The sequence below is a fragment of the Lycium barbarum genome, chromosome 12, assembly GCF_019175385.1.
Source record: "Lycium barbarum isolate Lr01 chromosome 12, ASM1917538v2, whole genome shotgun sequence".
In the NCBI taxonomy this organism is placed as follows: domain Eukaryota; kingdom Viridiplantae; phylum Streptophyta; class Magnoliopsida; order Solanales; family Solanaceae; genus Lycium; species Lycium barbarum.
In genome coordinates, this window is record NC_083348.1 from 74,964,018 (window position 1) to 74,986,377 (window position 22,360).

The following is a 22,360-nucleotide window of genomic DNA, read 5'->3' on the forward strand; positions in this document are numbered from 1 at the left end:
GTTGCATTGTGCTAATGTTAAAGATTGATAGTGGTGTGGAACCAATAAGCTGGTTATTTTGCAGGTCTAACAAAATCAGAGGAAGATCACCGAGTTCTCAGGGGATCTCTCCCTCTAGAAAATTTCCCCTTATTCTCAACATTTCCAGTTTTGTCAGGTTGGAAAAGGAAGATGGGATTTTTCCGGAGAACTCATTGAAGGAAAGGCGCAAAATGCGAAGGTTAGGTAACTAACTTAAAAATGATGGAACTGCACCAGTAAAGTTATTCCAGTGACATTAATCATTTTCAACCTCCACAAATGAGCCAACTCTTCCGGCAACTCCCCGTGGAAAGTGTTGTTACTAATGTCAAGGGAAACAAGAAATGAGAGGTTTCCAAGATGTGGAGGGATGGTACCGTGAAGTTGCATGCTAGAAATGTCTATAGCTGTGACTCAATTGTGGCAAGAGCTGCAAGTGATGCCAATCCAGCTGCAAACAAGGCCGAAAGAAGACCAGTTGGTTGCTAAGATATTGTTAGGATCGTAAGATTTTAAGGCAAGAAGAGCAGCTTCATAATGCTAATATTGGAAGAAGTAGCTATTGAAATATGGTAATGAAGTAGAATGAAAACTGCAAGAGCAAAGAGAAGATTGCAACTTCTGCCCATAACTATAGCAGCCGGGTTTCTCTTTTGCCTTGCTAAGCTAAAACAAGAATGGATGAGGCAAAGAAATGACGCTAGATATTGATCAATTTATATCTATGTCATCCACTCTCAGAAATAGTGAAATTAGCCAATTTCCTGGCAATGGGAATTTATATCACATTTTTTTTCTAGAAGGATTTAACAGAGCAGGTACTGGGGCGGCTTTGAGCATCGGTTTGGTCAGGATGATGATGTTCCCCTTATGTTTGTTTCTTCTATTATTTGATTTTTTTTTTTTTTTGGCGCGGATTGCCCTTCATTTGGGGTGGTCTTTAATTTTTGCCCTTCAAATTGGTAGTCTTTAAGTTTGGTCCTTCACCTAATCAGAGGCGGACCTACTTGAAAGTGCACTCCCACCTTTCGGAAAAAATTATGTGTATATATGTGTATATACCTTGAGAAATTAGTATATATTTAATTGTGCACTCTAATAAATGAAAGTGTCTTTGAGGCACGTTGGTTGCAACTGTTGCTTCCCTTACATGTCACCCGGATCTAACCCGAATGTCTCTTTAAATTTTTTTTAAGCCTATTTTTAGGAAAACAATAAGCGTTGAATGAGCTCGCCGGGATTCGAACTTGTATTGTCACCACATGTTGCACAGCCTTAGCCACTGAGCTATCTCTTTCATTTGCTTCACTGTATTAAATATTATTTATTACACATATTTGACCTATAAACTTGTATTTTTGTTGCTGCTACGCTATTAGTGACCGGTCTGACATATTATTATCGCTTAGTTATCATTAAAAATTTTGTTGGCATTTATGTTAAGACTTCTGAAAATCCTGGGTCCGCCTCTGCACCCGAGGTTGTGGGTTCGAACCCTAGCTCAGTAAAAAAAAACTTGCAAGGCAAAATTTTGCAAATTCTATCCATGTGCAAATTCTACTTGCGAAATTCTGCCTGAAGGGCAAAAGTTAAAGATCATCATTTTGAGGGACAAAAATTAAAGACCACCCCAGCGAAAGGGTAATCCAGCAAATTGCCCTTATTTGATTGACTAGCTATCTGAGGTCCGGGCTTAACTCAACATATAAAATATTAAATTTAGTCAAATACTCTGGCGAAATAAAAAGTGTCACATAAATTAAAATCGGGGCAAGAGTAATTAGTAAGATCTAATAGATGCTCCGGTTGAAAACGATAATATGGCTCCATAATTGCCTAAATTTACTACATTATATGTATGATAACAAATAATGTAAAGGGTAATTTAATAATCCTTTCTGTCCATATTATATGGTGTTTTTAACTTGTGCTAGAAAGTAAGAAGCGTTTCACTAAAGTACCTTAGTTAAATAGTACCAACTTAATACGATTGTTTGGTCATGTAAAAATTCACTTATCTAAATAAAAGAAAATTTAGTAATAAAACTATTAATACCTTCTCAATTTATAAAAAATTATTTGAATTAAATATAAAAGCTATATCCCATATAATATGAACCGAAGGGAGTAAATAACAAGAAAAAATTCACAAAAAGTTACTACAATTCAATATACAATTACATTAGCCCACATAAAAATTTACTTAAGATAAAAAATGAGTCCAAAAAATGAGATTAGACAAAAGACAAAACAAAGCCACATGTAGCAAAATCATAGGATTAAAAAATTTGTGAGGACCACAAAAGCACCTCATTCCCTAGTATATATAGTAGCAATACTTGTTGATTCCCTTAAGACTTATTTTTAAAAAGATACTTTAAAATCTTTGAATTTATTACCTCAATTACGTTGGCATTGATAGTTGTGAGGAGCCCTAGAGCAACGGTAAAATTATCTCCGTGTGACCTAGCCCTAGAAACAGTCACTAATGCTTGAATTATGATAGGTTGTCTACAACACACTCCTGAGGGTGCGGTCCTTCCCCGAATTCTGCTAACGAAATGCTTTGTGCACCAGACTATTTTGATGTTAGCATTGGTAGTCTTGCAACTGGGTCCTCGGTGATTTAAAATATATCGATGATACAATTGAGAGCGAGAAAGTAAAAGGGAAAAAAGAAGTCAAAACAAATCATATAAAGAAGGCTGCAGCAAGTTGCTCTAGTTAGTTATACTAACAAATCAGAAGACTTTTGGGGTAGGATATATAAATATGTTACTATCATGATGATAATGCTTTTCAAAATAAAATAATCATTTCTTAGCCGAAGTTGCGTGATTTGCTACCGGTCTTGTCTTTTTAGCTGGAATGTCAATTTCGAGTAGTACAAATTGTATTTGAGAAAGTTCCTTTGGGGTCATGGCTCATGGGTGTAGCTTAAAGCAGGGAGATTTGATATTGGTTGAAGTCATCGACGGACCTCTGAACTTGTTCATTTATTCTATTTAGATCCTAAATTGAGACGTTGACCATCTGGATCCTGAAACACAAGTCAAATTGTGTCATTTGAACACATCTTGCCAGCATGGCACATGCGTGCAATACATTACTTTAAAAGAGCGTGAGAGACCAAATTTTTTCTTTTTAAAAATTTTTAATCATTAAAAATTAATTTTAAGAAAAAATCTATTTAAATAATTAAAAAAACTGAAAAACCCAGCCTATCCTCTCCGATCTAAAAACCTAGCCCACTTCGCCGTTGCCGCCATTCCACTTCAAAATCTATTTAAACAAATCTCCGTCGAAAAACGACACCATTTTTTTTTAATTATTTAAATAGATTTTGAAGTGGAGCGGCGGCGAAGTGGGCTAGGTTTTCAGATCGGAGAGGATGGGTTGGGTTTTTCAGATTTTTATTTATTTAAATAGATTTTTCTTAAAATTAATTTTTTTTGTTGACATGGCTTATTTTTATTGGTCTATTTTTTCATGTCACAGCAAGTGAAGCTCACGCACCACACTTGATCTGAAATGTGTTCAAATGGCACAGTTTAGCTTGTGTTCGAGGGTCTAGATGGTCAACGTCTCAGTTGGGGGTCTAAATGGAATAAATGGACAAGTTCAGGGGTCTGTCGATGACTGAACCCATGACTCAGTTATGCTATAGGATTCATAACTTATTACTCCCTCCGTTCATTTTTTTACTTATTGTGTATTGACTTGACACACTCCTTTAAGGAGTCATAAATGGAATGACAATTTTACTATTATCCCTATAGTTATAACCAAGTCATTTAATGATTGAAATCAATAAAACATACTTTCAAAGTTGTGCAGCTCCTAAAAGTTCCTTGAACTTTTCAACTCAATAATTAGTAATAAGGATAAAATAGGTATGAAATGGTAAATTATTTCTTAATTTTTCAAACTGAACAAATAAAAATGGATAACTATTTTTGGTATATTAGATAAGTAAAAATAGACCGAGGGAGTATATGATCTTTTTGGTATATATCTTTACATAATTGTCGTTTGTGCTCTTTGAATTTTTAGAAATTCTCTTTTTCACAAATTTATAACCATTCTATAAGTACATATTTTTTTGCTTCGCTTCTCCAAGTATGAAAGAAATTATCTTTAACGTTTGTGCATATGTTAGCATAACATACACTTTTATCTTCTTCTCCTTCTTCTTTCTTCTTCCTTCTTCCTGCTTCTTCTTCTTCTTCTTTCTTCTTCTTCTTCTTCTTCTTCTTTTCATAATCTTGAGCTAACTATACTTTCTATGTAATTTTACATTTTTGTGATTTGTGTTAATATTAATAATTTATAAAGAAGAACTTAGGAAGCGTTCAATCAGGGGCGGCTCAACTAGTTATATGGCCTAAAGCTAGATATTAATAAGAGGCCTAAAATGTATCTAACAAATTTATTATTTTTATAACATAAGCTATTTTACCAACTTGCACATCACATTGATCATCACTGACTACCTAAGCTTCCATCAATGGAGGTATTCGCTAACTCTGCTCATCCAGATTTAACAATATTTAAAAAATATTCAAGGTCAAAACAATATTTTTTTAAATTCTAATTGTCCAATCATCTCAAATTTCTGCCACTAAGGAGACATTTGGACATTATGTGGTTGAAGTTCTAAAAACGAATATTTGAAGTTGCAGTTCATAGAAAGTATTTGAAAGTTGAAGTTGTGTTTAAACATAATTTCACTTGAAAAAAAATTGTGGGAGGAAGCTTGAAATAGAGAATTTAAAGTATTCCCCAATTTTATTTTATTTTAAACTTCAAATTCTATATACAAGGTTTATCCGTAGAAAGAATCAATTTGATAAGCATATACTTATTTGAACTTAAAAATTTATATCTATGAACATGTCAAAATAGTTTCATGCATTTTAAACAACTCAAATTTATTTTGAAGTGGAAAATATGACTTGGTACAATGTGTATAATAGAATAAGAGTCCCTAAATATAAATCATCCTAAAGCTGATTTTAATAATAATCATATAATAAAATATCTATAAAAATAATAGAGGAATTTTTTTTTAGGGGCCTTTAAATATTTGGGGCCTAAAGCGGTGGCTTTGGCCGCTTGACCCTTCGACCGGCCTTGCGTTCAATCTTCAAATTGCTGGCTAAAGTATAGTTCAGGTTTATTGCATGCCTTTTTTAGTTCTCCCTATAAATTTAACGGTCATTATCTAATTATGTTATAAGGTATTTGGTACTGTGATTACATCAATTCTTGGCACATTCGTCAACAATAGAGAAACATGCAAATGTTTGTTTCGTGTTTTGTTTTACCTTCTTTTTTTTCAAAAGGAGATCCATTGATTTTCTAAAAGGGACGAACTATCAGAATAAATGCCTTCCCTCTCCGAACCTCTAGCTGGTAAATATTAAGTCAGGTGTTTACACCTAATTAAATCTTAAGGTTGGCATTTAGATCGATAAGTTGTTCAAATTTTTAATTGGGTCTTTAATTCTTTTTTTGTATTTGTGTATCTAATATTCAGTGAAGATAGTTGGATCAGACGAGAAAATTAGTTACAGTAGTACTTATAGGAATTTTTTTAATAAAGAAACAGATTTAGAAATTAGATGAACAAATACTGATAAACAAGTTTTGAACTAGCAATAGTGCATAAATAATTTTTCAGACTCTCAGATTTCTAATTACGTTAATTAGAAAACTAATCCAAATAATAGTAATAATGACAGAATTTGTTCGACTCTCTAAGGCCCCGTTTGGACAGGGTTTGAAATCATGGTTTAAAACATGATTTGAAACCGTGGTTTGAAATCATGTTCGGACATGCAATTTGGATATTTTAAGGAGTATTTTCTCTTATAGACATAAAAACCCCACAAGTTGTGAAAACTATCAAAACATTTTCAATTCTTATACAATCTTACCAAATGAGCAAGTCATAGTTCATAACAAAATTAATACGCTAATTCATAACAACCGGCTCAAAATTAATACTAGAAGACCTTTCTAAAAATACAGCATCAATTGATCAAATTTTAGTTCAATAAATAAAATTAAACTGTGGATCTTTTTTTACAAAATTAAAAGGTTGGTAGACATAAATAAAATTTTGTGAAAGTTAATAAGATTGGTAAATGATTGATGGGGATAATTGTTAAAAATATCTACCAACTTATAGATCTTTTTTTTTACAAAATATAAACTTATGGGTTAAATTTTATATTTAAAAAAGTTGAAACCCCAATCATGCCTTTTTGGATGATTTGGGGTTTGAAACCAAGCCATGAGCGAAACCCCTTGTCCAAACGCTGGTTTGAAACCATGGTTTCAAACCATGGCATGGCCAAACGCCTACTAAATTCCAAAAAATAAGTGTGAGTGCTAATCAGTGTTTTCAAAGGTGTTTTGGGGCGAGCACCGGATGGGGCATACCAAAAATGCTATGGGACACAAATAAAAGGCGTAAATCCATATATTGTACTCCCTAGAATTTGAGGCATAAACCCCAAGAGCAATAGCGTAAGCCCCGGCCATAAAAGTGTACGCCCTGGCATTAAATTTGATTTTTGTTGTTTTAAAAGTATTTTTGTCATATATCATGTTTTTTTATTATTGGTATAATGAATTTATACTTTATGCTATCTTTTGTTTCGTCAATACTTTATGCTATCATGTTGTAGTGATTTTCTAAAATATATAAATAACGAAAGCAATTCTCATAGAAAATAAAATTGCCATAAATAGTATTTTCCATGATTATGCCTGAAGTTGACATAATAGAGATTCCATAGCACTGTGTTCTTGGGATAACTTTATCCGCCTTTTATCTGTCACGACCCAGCCCCGTGGGCCGCGACTGGTGCCCTACTTGGACACCCAGACAGACAAACTTATCAAATCGTAACACACTTATCCAAATCGAATCACAAACAGATAGCATATACGGCCATAAATACTATATGCCGTCTCAAACTGTATCAAACTGTATCAGACACATTTCAGCGCAACCATATACGTATGCATATATCAAAAAGCCGGCAAGGCTGTCAAATGTACCAAAAGCCGACAAGGCTATCAAATGCATCAAAAGCCGACAAGGCTATCAAATGTATCAAAAGCCGACAAGGCTATCAAATGGCACAACGGCCCAAAACACATATACGAATGCACGCCGACAAGGCTGCCATAGCGAATAGGATCATACAAACACATCTGAACAGAAGTAGGCACACACACCCACAAATACGTCTACAGACCTCTAAACAGACAAACCGAATCATATGGCGGGACAGGGCCCCGCCGTACCCCTGAACAAATACATATATACATAGCGAACAAATGTATACCAAAATGTGTGCTCTGAAATGAGGAAAGCACTCCAAACAGCATAAGAGGATGTCCTAAATGGGTAGATCACCAAACTGTGCGTCTGTACCTGCGGGCATGAAACGCAGCCCCCCGAAGAAAGGGGGTCAGTACGAAATATGTACTGAGTATGCAAAGCAGAATATACAGAAATCAAACCTGAGACATAAACGAAACAGAAGTGCCGAACATAAGTGCAAATCCAATCATATCAAATGTTTAGTTTCAAACATGTAAGTCATGCATAGGGTACAGAAGAATATGGTCGCCCGCCTGTCGATGGCGCCATAACACAGCATAACACCAGAAAGTTTCAAATCTCCGTATCCCCGTCACATATCACATCACCGCATAACGCCATACACAGCATAACACCAAATATAAGTGGAACCCGACCCTCATTAGCGAGTAGCTCGGAGAACCATAAACACAGCATAACTCCGGAGTATATCAAAGTGCGCACGATAACAGAACCGGCCCGGGAACCGGTGAAAGATATAACAGAACGCACGAGCAGAGTCATGAGTAACCATATGCATAAAATCATTATCATAGACTCAAAAATAAGTAAATGACCATACTTGAAATTCGAAATGATAATCATACCAAATTTTTTCAAAAGTCGTCCGAATTACATAAAGGGAAGTCGCGGGACCCCCGGACGGGAGTTTACCCAAGTCGGGCCCGCTTATGGAAAACATACTCGTTATACGTAATGCAAACTTTTATAAAAATATATTGAAGCAATCCGAGCATTTATGTGAAAGATATGGCATTCGGAAATTTCGAAGTTCTTTAGAGTAAAACCTTCTTGCGCAAAGTTCGAAAAACGATTTTTCAAATACATAAAGGTTCATATTTCATCAAATCATACATAAGAGTGCCAAAGAACATATACGGAACATAACATGCTCGGATTTGGAATTTTCCTTAAGGCTCTAATTTAGCCTATGAAAACTAAGACATGCCAAAAAGAAAGGAAGTTGCTTTACATACCTCGTACGCACTCCAAGATAACCAATCTAAAGTAAATCCCAATCTACGCCTTGGGCTCCCCAATATGCCAACGAATATCCAATATTAAACATAGGCACTTAAGCCATTCATTCCAAACTAACATTAAATTCTACATAAAATTCGGCAACACTTCCCCTGTAAATAGGCCATCCCGAGAATTTATCTCGCTCAAAATCAACAACAACAACCACAATAACCAACCTAGTAACATTGATAACCAATTCGAAATGCAAAATAATAATAGTAACTCTCTTTTACATCATTCAACAACTCTCATAAATTCAACTCGACGACTTACCTTCAAGCCAACATCGATGCTTATATATTTAAATACTAACCAGAATCCATACCAACAATACTTAAAGACATTCTAAGCAATTCATACAACATTTCCAACAATCCAAAATTTTTCCCTTCCTTTCCACATAATGTAACTCTTCCATTCTAACTTCACACCATCCAACTAATATCAACATTTTTCCATATTCATTAACTAACTCAAGATTACCCAAACATATTTCAATAACATTTTAAACAATATCCAAGGATTTGAACCATTCCGCCCATTTCCATATTCCATTCGAAACTTCTACAATTGCAATGAAACCACCAAATCGCATTGTTTTCTTCCAAATTCATTAATAACAACCATAGTTCACATTTAGCATCTTACTTTCATAATTGCATAAAAATTATATAAAAATCACTTAATTTCTCATAACAACATACAACCAATTTCAACACCAACTCAACTCGTTAACCCTTTATCTACGTCATCAATGTCACAACGACACCTCTAACAAGCTAAATAAATTTTAATTCACCATTCTCTTTCATTACTATGGCTCACGGCCACACTCCTCTTCACACACCCACACGACCTCTATAAAGTTTCTAACCATTAATTTCCTTTATTCTCATCACATAACCCATGATAACAACAACAATAATCATATGAACATAATCATACCCTCAATCCTTTCAATTTAGCAAGGATAGCAATATGTCCATAAAACAACACAACTTTAAATTTAACCATTTAATTCCTACATAATGCTACTAAAATCAATTCCTCATTCTTACTCAAAACACCCCCCTTACACGGCTCAATTTATAATTCAACATCAACATACATAACCCGTTTGTATTCAACACACATCTACCAAGCTATACAAGTCTAAACTACCTCCAAAACATGTAGAAAAGAATTAAATCTTACCTTAGAGACAAGCTCTAATTTTTCACCATGAAATGTCTTCAAGAAAGCCATGGCTACCATGAGCTCCATCTTTTTCCTCCTCTTGATCTTCAAATCTCTCCAATTAATTGTGTAGAAGGGGCAAAAATGAGCTGGCCGTGAACAGTGCCGTGAACAGTGGCGACGTGAATAGTAGCGGCATGAACAGTGCGCGTGAACAGTGCGGCGTCGTGAATAGTAGCGCCGGGAACCTCTCTCTCTCTCTAAGCTTGAGAGCTTCTCTCACTAACTCTACTTTGATGGATGAGTTTTGTGAATAATAGAGGAATATAAGTCATCTTATGCCTTATATAAGTAGCCCTTAACATTGACACATGTCCCACTAATTTACTTGTCTAACTTTAATTAATCAATTTTTGGGATAATCAAAGTTGAAAATTAAAAACTCTTATTTCATGTCCGAAAATAATTCCTCTTTTAACTTGAGTCGATTTGCTTGCGGATAATTTGTCGTATAAATGTACGGGGTATAACATTATCATTGCTCTAACACTTTTTACCCATCTCCTTCTTTGGTATATATAAACAAAAATCAGTTCAAATATTAGGTGAGAGTGGAAAGGACTAGTCGATATAGAGATCGATGATGAAGTGGACGATGATTTCATTTTAAAGATTATCTCGGCTATTATCATTTTTCATGTTGTTACCTTTCTCAAAAAATATTTATAATTATTTTTTCTATATTATTGGTGATTTATTAGAATTAATCTGCAGAATTGTGATAAAAAATTTACTTTGGGGGGAGCTCAGTGCACCGGGCTTATTTTCTTTAGTAATAGAATAATAAAAGTGAAGATGCATGAGATTTATGCCCCGTAGATCCATAGAATTTACACCCCGTGTTTCGGAACTTTGGCTCGTCCCGTGCTGCGTAAAATGACTCGCCTCACGCCCACACCTCTTAAAACATTGGTGCTGATTAATAGATCAACAATCATGTAAACCCCTTCCTCCTTTCCTATTTATTGTTCATTTTCAATAACTTCCCTGGTTACCTCTTTGTCACCTGAGCCACGACAGATTTAACTATTGGACAATAACTCGGAATAGCAATATCTGACCTATCTATTGTTCATTTTCAATAACTTTCAATGTTACCTCTTTCTTACCTAGGCTTGCCTAATTTTACTATTGGACTCTAAATAAGAATAGCACTATTTGACCTACCATTTAAATTTATCCCCTAAATGCCTATTTCTTCTAAATGGTTGTCACCATTTGCTACTTTTATAGTCCAAGATAATTGGACACGGCTTAGGAATGAAAAGATCTGCTAGGAAAGAAAACAACATTTGGACAGTTCTATTTGGATCTTTGAGAAGGGGAGCCTTGGCGTAACTGGTAAAGTTGCTGTCATGTGACCAGGAGGTCACGGGTTCGAGCCGTGGAAACAGCCTCTTGTAGAAATGCAAGGTAAGGCTGCGTACAATAGACCCTTGTGGTCCGACCTTTCCTCGGACTCCTCGCATAGCGGGAGCTTAGTGCACCGGGCTGCCTTTTTTTATTTGGATCTTTGTGAGTTAGATGGTTCTAACATTTTTCAAAGAACTTACCTACTTGTTCTCGAAATGGCATAGAAAAGGGTTGGCTTCTGCAAGATCAGGAATGTGGTCAGAAAAAAATCAAGAACTCTTATCAACATCAACATCTCAATTCAAACTTTTGACTTTATCTCCAGATATTTTGTTTCTTCTGTGTTTAGTGTGTATGCAACTCCATATTTCAGCTCTTTCAAGCATTAAGTTTACTACTTTTACATGGCAGACTGTGAAAAATCAGATTAATCAAATGGATGACAACCTCAGAAACAAACTCAAAGTTGACTTTACTGTTGCTTCTTAATATCTAGTGAAGCAAAATCACCAATAGATTCTTGTTCTGCAGCTGTTCAGAAGAAAATACAACTCCTTTCTACACAAAAGTACGTGTGACATTCCTGAAAGTCCTTGTCTATATTACTCCCACTGATCATGAAAATTAGAGACTTCAAAACACAAATTTGTGAAAGAGACTCTTCCATAAGTGTCATGAGAAAAGGTTGTATTCATCTTACCGTTTAACTTTTGCTGCTTCAGCAAATGGATACTTGTTTTTCTATGATTAATAGCACGACCGATCAAACAGTGCTGCTTGCCTTGCAATCTCAAGCATCTTTATACGATTCTCACAATGTCTTAACAAGAAACTGGTCCAGTTTCACCCCAGTCTGTAGTTGGATTGGAGTTACTTGTGGCCCTCGCCACCAAAGAGTCACTGCCTTAAATCTTTCTAGTATGAACCTTAACGGAATGGTTCCACCACAGCTTGGAAATCTGTCGTTTCTCATTTCCCTCGATATCAGAAACAATACCTTCCATGGGAGTTTGCCTGAGGAGTTGGCTCGTTTGAGGAGATTGAAAATGATCAATGTCATGAACAACAACTTTACTGGTGCAATCCCATCATTTTTTGGGTTGTTACCAAACCTTCATTCCTTGTACCTTTCATTTAACCAATTTTCTGGTAACATCCCTCCATCCCTTTTTAATATAACAAAACTAAAGGAGTTAAGACTACGAGGGAATTTTCTTGGTGGAGAAATTCCTCAAGAAATCAGTAGTCTTTGTTGCTTGAATTTCATAGACCTGCAAGATAATAAGCTTACAGGCTCTATACCACCAAGTATGTTTAACAAAGTCATCGCTTAAACAGATTGGTCTGACAAATAACATTCTTTATGGGGAACTACCGGGAAATAGATGTGACAATCTTCCAAATTTGGAGGCACTTATGCTTTCAAAAAATCGGCTTGATGGGTTGATTCCTTCAAATTTGCAGAATTGCTCAAAACTTAGAACACTATCATTGTCTCTAAATGATTTCACTGGAACCATACCAGCAGAGATCGGGAACTTAACTATGCTGACAACTCTGCTACTTGGGCTTACCTACTTGAAAGGTATTGCTATGTTATTTGCAAGTCCTTTAAAGCATATATTTTTCCTCCAAGCATCTGAAATTGGATTCAGCAATTTGCATGCTTTTTAGTCACTTTTGTGTCATTTCCTAATTTGGCAGGTGAAATACCAGTGGAGCTTGGATATCTTCTCAGACTCCAACTATTTAGATTGTATCAAAATAGGCTGAGTGGTTCAATTCCAGCAAGCCTTTTCAATATTTCAACCCTCCAAATCTTGACACTTGTGGACTGTCAGCTATCAGGGACTCTACCATCAAATGTAGGCCAAGGCACACCAAATCTCAAAGAAATTTATTTGGGAATGAATAATCTCAGTGGAGTCTTCCCTGCTTCTATTTCGAACGCTTCAAGACTCACTCTTCTAGACCTTTATAACAACATGTTCTCCGGTTCCATTCCTGATTCCCTTGGTAATTTAGAATTGCTTGAAGTTCTACAGTTAGGCAATAACTGGTTGATCAACCAGAATCCCTCTTCAGAATTAACCTTCCTGACTTCACTGACGAGATGTCGAAATCTAAGGGAACTGGTCATTGGACAAAATCCTTTGAATGGAATTCTTCCGGCTTCTATTGGTAATTTCTCGAGCTCTCTCGAAATCTTTTCTGCGTATAGGTGCAAACTTAGCGGCATTATACCAGAAGAAATTGGAAACCTAACTGATGTGCTAAGGATATCACTAAATGGAAATGACTTGACGGGTTTCATTCCAAAAACTTTAAGAGGTTTGCGGAAGCTTCAAAGATTCTTTTTACGAAGTAACATGATAAGCAGGACTATACCAGATGATATTTGTTACTTGCAAAATATACGAGACCTGAGTTTAAGCCAGAATAAAATTTCAGGTCCATTGCCATTATGTTTGGGGAATGTTACTACTTTGAGAAGTCTTTTTCTTGATTCAAACCAATTGAACTCCAGTTTGCCTGGAGCCTGTGGAGCCTTCAAGATTTATTGGTACTTGATGCAGCATCAAATTCATTTTCTGGTTTTCTATTGCCCCAAATTGGAAATCTGAAGGCTGTCACTGACATTAATTTGTCGTACAATGACTTTTCAGGCATGATTCCTAGCACTATGGGTGGTCTACAAAAGTTGGTTAATTTTTCTCTATCACACAACAGAATAGATGGCCCCATTCCAGATTCTTTTGGGAAAATGTTAAGCTTGGAATTATTGGATTTGGGTTATAACAATCTAACAGGTGAAATACCAAAGTCCTTAGAATCTCTTTTATACCTCAAATACCTTAATATTTCCTTCAATAAACTCATGGGAGAAATTCCAACTGGTGGTCCTTTCGCAAACTTCACCGGTCAGTCATTTTTGTCTAATAGTGGATTATGTGGTGCTTCAAGGCTCCAAATGCCGCCATGTCAAATCAAGTCTCCTCGGAGGACTAGGAGAAAAAGAGTTTTTCTTGTTTCTGTATAGTCTTTTGGGGATAGCATCAGCAATTGTTGCATTAGTCGTTGGATTTCTGATTTTAAGAAGAAAAAGAAATGTGCCATCAGGATCAACTGACATATCATCCGTGAGGGCCCACGAAAGAGTTTCATATGATGAACTTCGACAAGCAACAAATGGATTCAGTGAGGACAGTTTGCTTGGTACTGGGAGTTTTAGCAAGGTGTACAAAGGGGTAAAAGATGGGACAATATTCGCAATAAAGGTATTCAAACTGGAACTTGAAGGTGCATTCAAGAGCTTTGAGACAGAATGTGAGATCTTACGCAACCTTCGCCATCGGAACCTGACAAAAGTCATAACTTCTTGTTCCAACTCTAAGTTCAAGGCCTTGTTATTGGAGTACATGCCAAATGGCACCCTTGACAAATGGTTACACTCTCATGACTTTTTCTTGGACATGTTTCAGAGGTTGGACATATTGATCGATGTAGCATCTGCTTTAGACCATCTCCATAACGGTTATTCAGAGCCAGTGGTGCATTGTGATTTGAAGCCTAGCAACATTTTGCTAGATCAAGACATGGTTGGCCATCTAAGTGATTTTGGGATTGCGAAATTGATAGGTACATAGGATAGTTTTAGACAAACTAAGACCATTGGGACCATTGGATACATTGCACCAGGTACCTAAACTTCTCTTGCCTTTATATTTCTTGTATCATTATTCATCTGTCGACCTAGTATGAAATACTTTGAACTGACAATTTCTTTCTTGTCATCACAGAGTATGGACAAGATGGACTTGTATCAACAAGTTGTGACGTGTACAGCTTTGGTATTGTGATGATGGAAGCATTCACAAGGAGGCGGCCTAATGATGAAATGTTTACCGGAGATTTGAGCCTAAGGCATTGGGTAAATCACTCGCTTCCTACTGGAGTTGCAGAAATCGTGGAAGCAGACTTGATAAGGCCAAAGGAAGAACCTCTTAATACAAAAATGCAATGTTTGGTTTCTGTCATGGAATTGGCTTTAAGCTGTACTTCAGTGACACCTGGTGCATGAATCAAATATGAAAGAAGCTCTTTTGGCACTCAAGAACATAAGACTTCAATTGGTCAGAAGCTCAACATTGAAGTGAGGACTTGAAGCCAGAAAGTTCGATCAGGTAGAATTTGTAGAAGGTTTGTGATACTAAGGGTAGAATTAAAATAATACAAAGAAACCCTTTTTGATGTCTGTAGGCCTATTATTTTTATTTGTTAACCAGTCACCTTTATACTTCCACCATATGGAAATTGTTTCCCTAAACTTGTTTCGCCTCCATTGTACTATTTGATTAGCATAATTAATAATTTGAAAGCAGGACTAAAGAAAGTTATGGTGAATAAAGCGTGCAGAATACAAGGCTAAGTGGAGCGAAAAGGATTTTCCATGATATGGGAAATGAAAACTATTTTCCCCACACGAAGTTTGTAAATAAGTCATTGTCTGATAATGAGCAAGGACTATCCATCTCCTGCTACTTTGAAATGGAAACCTAACTCCAGTAATTAGCAGAACATTTAACAGGTGGTTACTCATAATTTTCATTGAAAAATAAAGCAATAGTTTTGTCAAAAGCTATTTTCAATATCACCTTCCATCATGTCATCTGCAAGTTATCATGGAATTTCCCTATTTCCTGTCAAACCTTGCTAGCGTTGTGTACTATTGATCCTTTTCTTGTCACTGCTGTTATACACTGCAGCCTTGAATGCCTAAAAGCAACCAGCAGCTGAAACTCACTTTAAGGGACATCAAATTATTCTTTCCTACCTAATTCATAGCCCACATCTTTTGCAGATACTTCCTTCCACTGCCTTTTTCTCTTCCATTGTACCTTGTTTTAGCTTTAACAATAACACATTAATTTTCCGAAACATGCGCTAGAGAAAAAGAAAATTACATAAAGCACATATACTTAAAACGGCCATAATTTAACTTGAAAACAACTATGTACAAGAACAACATCCTTCTAGCTAGTCAATCATGATTGGCCTAGTCCATGGCATTAGGACCAAAACATCTCCTCCTAAGAGGATTCCAAACCCACTGAATAAGAAACTTTCTTCCTTTCACTCCATGTAAATTGAAACCATTCCCCCAAGAATCCTTATAAACTTGTCCAACATATCCACCACCAGCACCAGTCCCATAAACACCTAAGCACATATCAGCAATCTCAGAAGGTGAAATAGGATTATCCCCAGCATACCAAGCATTCACAAGGGGGTTACTTGAGACCTCAGCTAGCTCATGAGCTATCACACTAATCATCCCATCGACCCCCGGATCGCCATTCGGTGCCCCCATTAAGCTGTTTCCTCCATTAGTTGTGCTTGGTGGTGGTTTCCCTGAATCCTTAGGCCAAGCAAAAGGATAAGCACAGAAACCAGGGCATTGTTTCCCACTATAACCAACCCAAGCATAAGGCACTGTCACTCCAAGAATTGATGGGAATGTGAAGTAGTGAAAACCACAAACAGCCCTACAAAAATCTTGAACTTGGACATCATAAGATGTTAACACTAAGTAAACTCCATTATTATAATTCAAAGGTAGAGATTTTGAGTATGGTCTGACTGCATTCTTGATCACATATTGCATGGATAATCTGCTAAGGTACTTTCCTTGAGAGTACTTGAAGTCAAAGAATTCACCAGAAAGTGAAATGGTTGAGATGTTTTGGCCAGTTTGGTCTGTATAAAGCCGAACGGTTCGCCACCAATCAGCAACAGAAGGGTGAGGTGCATAAGAAGAAGAAGAAAAGGAGTTGAGAAAGTCTCTAATGGTGGCTTGATGAGAAGGGTTCCAATGGCCATACCATATTACATAAAGTTTAATAGGAGAAGAAAGAACAGGTCCCATATGGTATTCAAGATTAACAAGGTCAGAAGAGCCTTCATAGTTCTTATTTTCATTGTATGGTATCCAAGAAAAAGAAACAAGTGACAAGCAAGAAAAAGATAGAAGCAAGAAGAAATGGAAATAATGATAAAAATGAAGCTTATTGTCCATTTCTCTGGTTTCTTTGTCAGAATGGAGATAAAGGATCTCTTTTAAAAGGAGATTTTTTGGGACTTATATAGAGGGAATTAGAAGATAGGTTGGATTCTTCAAATTACTTTTATATTCTTTCTTTGGACAGGGACAATGAAAAATAGAAAAGCATTTTAACATAATTCATTTGGTGTAACATTGATTACTTTATTTCAATGATGGCCAATTGGCCATGCATATTACTACATCTTTTTCTTTATTCCGTCTACAATGACCAAAGAAATGGTAGTTGGTCCTTGTGTTTTTTATTAACCAACCTTCTAAAGCATTATGTGCCTGCATTTATACCAATTTTGGTAAAACATTGGGATCTGCGAGAAAACATTTGCTTACAATTAATTCAAAAGTGGTCTAGCATTGACTCCTTTCACCACCCCCTCATGTATACTCATGCTAGTAGAATTTTATTATCATCTTGTACTCTCCCAACTAAGGATTTCTCCATTTTTATGGTCGAATTCGAAACCTCTTGTTAAGGGCACAAAAATTCATCCCACAACACCCCTCGGTGGTGCACTTATGTTTGTTAAAAACTATACATGTCCATTGATTGTATACAATTTTCACATGGTTTTACAAGGATTCTCGGGTCGTTTTTGTTGGGCCGTTGCCCATGTTTCCAGCCAAAGGCCCAACAGTCTAATCCTAATTCAACATCAAAAACAAGTTCATGAGATTGCTCAAGATCATATATAAGAGAAATTTCCATTATCCACCGATGCGGGATTCCAACAGTTTTAACAATAGTTCTTTGTATCGTTATGTATTTCTCTCTCCCAATCCAACTCGTTGAATAAATCATCTAAATTCAGGTATACTCCTTATTACAGAGGTCCAGACCCAAAATCTTTCTTTTGCAATCAGTAAAGGGTTATTTTCTAAAGAAACAATTTGACTTATCAATCAGATAGTTTCGCCAGTAGTAAAGCCACAAAAGGTGGTAATATGAACCAAAAGTTGAGTCAAAATCAATGTGTAAAAACCAAATGATTGATGTGTCACTTTAGCTAAAGCAAGCATGTGATACTCTTTCTTTCTCAATTTGCCTTGTTTGATGATAGCTAGCCATTATTTCTTTGTCAACATCTTTGACAATTTGTTTCCCCTATCCTGGGAGAAATGTCATGTTCACACTTGAATGATGGAGTAAAATGCATTAATTGCTGACATCTTTCTATGTATAGATCTCTCTTTTTCTACTTTCAAGGCAATTGTCAATTGGTATAAAAGAATGTAGTACCATTTTCACCTAATATCCCCTAATTTTGCCCCATCAATCAGTAATCGGAAAAAGTGGGACTTTTCACTTTGGAGAACAATCATAACCTTCACTTGTTTTATTGCATAAAAGCTATTCAACCTCTCAAACTTAAGTATTATCTTATAATTATAATTATAATTAATAAGAATATTAGAGGCATTCAGGCTAAATTTTTTTTTTTTTTTTTAATAATAGGCTAAAATAAATTAACACTTTAGTGGATAACTTTTTGATGAATTAATTCTTTTGATTTGTGGGGGAAGTCGCCACCGAGAAGTAACTTTTTTGTGACAACTTTCTACTTTTTGTGACGACTTTAGTCACTGCAGAAAGTCCTATTTCTTGTAAGGGACGGGTGAAGAGATCATTTTAAGAATACCTGAATTTACAAAAGAGTATTTGTACTGATCATCGATTTACGGCTTCATATCTTTGAACATCTCAAATGTTGAGTATATTTTCGTAAACATGAACTCATGTAAACAATGATATACAATATAATATATATTGAGTTTAAGTTAATTTTATGCACCGGTTGTATAAAAATATTTACACAATTAAGTTTTGTAAATAATAACTGCATGTAACTCTAATAAGTATGGATTAGTAACCAATAATAAATGGCAAATAACTTGCTACAACATGTTAAGTTACATTGATGGCATAAAAATACTTTAGAATATCACTGCATGGAACTTAAATTCATAAATATATAGTACTAGTATTTTATTTCTCCATTTAAGGAATGACAGAAGAGACAAGAATAATACCGCTGATAATGCCCTCTCCAGACCTCTAAGGGAGTTCCAAAACATGACTCAAAATCATCTTTGAATTTTTTTATATATAGAAGGAAATTAAAGTAATAATTTGACGTATAAGCCATTTTCTGTTTTCTTCTATTGGACGACTTCTTATAATTCCAACTTTTGCCATGCATCCTAAAATTATAAGAATGAGACCAAAAACCGCAATTAACGTCCATGAATAAAATACCAACAATAGTACACGTACACCAGTAGTGATAGGCATCTATAATAAAATAATTCATGGTTTATATGTCACAATCAAAAAAGATGAAGTCGTGGCACTTTTATTCAATAATAAAAAACCGTATTGCTAACTTTTTGGGTAAAATATACTAACATTTCTATCAAAATCAAGAATCTCAAGTATAGTAATTGGGATAGTCAATTAGGAGATCTTTCTTTAATATATTAACAAGCAATCAATTTATTCTTAATTCAGAAAACAATACCTAAATTGGCCGCCATGTTATTAACTATAATAACTACTCAACTGATACAATGTATGTACTCAAACATAAAATTTTCAGAGTTCACATGCAAAGCTTAGATGTATTATGACTACTATGACAACATTTTATAAGTAGTTGGTAAAGGTTCTGCGATATAACTAACTTATTACTCTCAGAACATATATGTGTAGAATATTTGTCTTGTACTAGCTTGCCATAGCTCAGTTGCTCAAGTTAAGAATATGGACCTAAAGACTGGAAACTAACAACTTAAATTGGATACCACAAGCACAAACTTCAAATATAAATATATGAAGTTTGGCTCTTAAGTTGGATATTATAAAAACAAACTAACTTCAAATATTTATGTTAGAAGTTTGTACTGCTGAAGTTTAGGCATCCAATTTTTCCTTGTCAATAATCGTAGAGCTTCATGCAAAAATGTCGAAAATTTGCTGCTAAACTTCATACATGAATTTTTGCAACTTCAGTCGCGAATGTCTAAAGTTGTTTTAGAAGGGGCTATATTTTGTATATTTACATATACTACGACTATGAATTAAATGAAAACCTTAAGATTGGCTATTTGTGCACTTCCCGGCCCCCAGCCCAACCTATTCATCTTACATTATTTTTGCGCGGATTGTCCTTTTGGGGTGGTCTTTAAATTTTGCCCCTTAAATTGGTGGTCTTTAAGTTTTGCCCTTCTCTTGAAAAGGTGGCAGAAAATACTGAGGTTCTGAGTTCGAACCCCCGCTCAGGCATAAAAATAAAAATAATTTCGCAAGGCAAGGCTTTGAGAAAAGTCTGTCTGATGCGGCATAAGTTGCCTTAAGGCATAACTAAAGTTATGTCGGATCCGGCATATATTGCTTTAAGGCATAACTAAAAGGTTGCCTTAGAAGGCAACCTATGTTGGATCCGGCATAACTTTAGTTATGCCTTAAGACAATTTATGTTGTCTCCGGGATAACTAAAAGTCTACCTTATAAATTGCCTTAAGGCATAAAAGTTATGCCGGATCCGGCATACCTTTAGTTATGTCTTAAGACAACTTAAGTTGTCTCCGGCATAACTAAAAGACTGCCTTATAAATTGCCTCAAGGCATAAAAGTTATGCCGGATGCAGCATAACTTTAGTTATGCCTTAAGGTACTTATGTTAGATCCGGCATAACTTTCCCCAAGCCTTGCCTTGCGAATTCTTATTTTTTATTTTTATGCCGAAGCCGGACTTCGAACCCAAAACCTCAGAAATGGGTTTGCCCTTTAATTGAAGTGATGAGGTTGGAAAGAGGGAAGTAGGGCTCCTATTGACTAAAGGTTGAGGGATTTCTACACTAAGGGAAAACATTAAAGACAAGCAATTTGAGGGACAAAATTAATGCCCCCCCCCCCCCCCCCAAATGAGGGCCATTCCTGCGAATTGCCCTTCATCTTACAGTTATAGTCGAAAGACAAGCCCAGCCCAAAAAAAATCATACATCCAAGTAGCTAAAAGTTAGGAAAATTTACTTATCATATCTACTTCTAAGATCTATTTATGAATAGTAACTATTTTTTATTTTATTTATTGTTCATAACTAAAATATTTTCTTAAATTACACATCATAACTAGTATCATGTATTTCACAAATTCCTCTTTTAAATTGGTTTTCTCTCACCTCTCAAATCTATTTCTCCCTCACCCTTCTCTTTCTCTCTCTCCATTCCCTATCCTCCCGCTATCACAGTTTGCTGATTCCAAGCAGTACCAAAATTTCAAGCTTTTCCTTCCATTAGTTTGTTGATTCCAAGTAGTACCAAAAGTAGTGGAGGAATGGTCAAGGATAAACGTAGAGACAATGCATGAGCATCAGATTGCTCAAGTGCTCCATGTTAATTTTGCTTTAAAAGCCCAACCTATTGCAATCTACAGAGAAGACACTAAAAGAGTCGAAGCTCAAGTTGGCACCTGCAGGGTAGAGAAAATTCTGGGCATGATAAAGGAAAATTGTTTTCAAAGTTGTTAACTTATTTCTTCTTCTTGGATTTTTGGTGAATTTGTGGTTAGTGTGGAAGTTGAGAAACACCATTGATGAGAGTTGTGGAGCTTCGCGCCCACCAAGTGTTTGATAAAATGTTTCAGTATATTTCAGTATATTTCAGTGTATTATTTCACTGTATTTATCTTCTTATTTTTTGTGTAGAGCCTATTTTTGCTCCACTTTGTTTTCACGATTTTTGTATTTCACTGTATCTCAATGTAATTCTGCATTTTGTATTTCTAATTTGTGAAATAGTTTCTGATATATTTCATTGTATTCCATTATATATACGCATACTACAAGTTTATATTTCTTAAACAACCAGCCATATTTCATTGCATTGCAGCGTATATTTTTCTATATTTGGAAGTTTTCAGATCTTTAGTGGTTTTTAAATTCAAAAAGTTTTGATTGTGATAAAAGTTGAGAGAGATTCGTGAGCTGTTATGGAATGCGTGAAATATGGTTGATTTAATTTAACTTACCATTTAAAAAGAAAAAGAAGAATTTGTTCAAAAAATATGGCCTATTTTTACTCAACTCGATTTTTGTATTTCCGTGTATTTCACTGTATTTCAAAAAATCTGTTCCATAAATAGCTCTTGATTTCACTGGAGCATGTTTACTATTTACTAGATTTCTCTACATTTCAAAAAAATAGAAAT

The 22,360-nt window shown here is 35.5% G+C and overlaps 4 protein-coding genes across 4 annotated transcripts; 3 read left to right on the forward strand and 1 right to left on the reverse strand.

The window, feature by feature from the left end:
- Nucleotides 1-381: 381 nt before the first annotated feature.
- LOC132624440 (probable LRR receptor-like serine/threonine-protein kinase At3g47570) lies at nucleotides 382-12,366 on the forward strand. The gene is made up of 2 exons (XM_060339223.1): nucleotides 382-498; nucleotides 11,755-12,366. The coding sequence occupies exons 1-2, from the start codon at nucleotides 382-384 to the stop codon at nucleotides 12,364-12,366; spliced, it is 729 nt and encodes a 242-aa protein (XP_060195206.1).
- On the forward strand, nucleotides 11,250-15,624 carry LOC132623301 (probable leucine-rich repeat receptor-like protein kinase At1g35710). Its single transcript, XM_060338035.1, has 3 exons — nucleotides 11,250-12,617; nucleotides 12,737-14,731; nucleotides 14,833-15,624. The coding sequence occupies exons 1-2, from the start codon at nucleotides 12,449-12,451 to the stop codon at nucleotides 13,654-13,656; spliced, it is 1,089 nt and encodes a 362-aa protein (XP_060194018.1). The 5' UTR covers nucleotides 11,250-12,448; the 3' UTR covers nucleotides 13,657-14,731; nucleotides 14,833-15,624.
- LOC132624441 (receptor kinase-like protein Xa21) lies at nucleotides 13,911-15,113 on the forward strand. Its single transcript, XM_060339224.1, has 3 exons — nucleotides 13,911-13,986; nucleotides 14,087-14,671; nucleotides 14,833-15,113. The coding sequence occupies exons 1-3, from the start codon at nucleotides 13,911-13,913 to the stop codon at nucleotides 15,111-15,113; spliced, it is 942 nt and encodes a 313-aa protein (XP_060195207.1).
- A 368-nt stretch (nucleotides 15,625-15,992) lies between the features above and the next one.
- Nucleotides 15,993-17,343, reverse strand: LOC132623302 (protein EXORDIUM-like 7). Its single transcript, XM_060338036.1, has one exon. The coding sequence runs from the start codon at nucleotides 17,106-17,108 to the stop codon at nucleotides 16,089-16,091; it is 1,020 nt and encodes a 339-aa protein (XP_060194019.1). The 5' UTR covers nucleotides 17,109-17,343; the 3' UTR covers nucleotides 15,993-16,088.
- Between the last annotated feature and the right edge of the window lie 5,017 nt (nucleotides 17,344-22,360).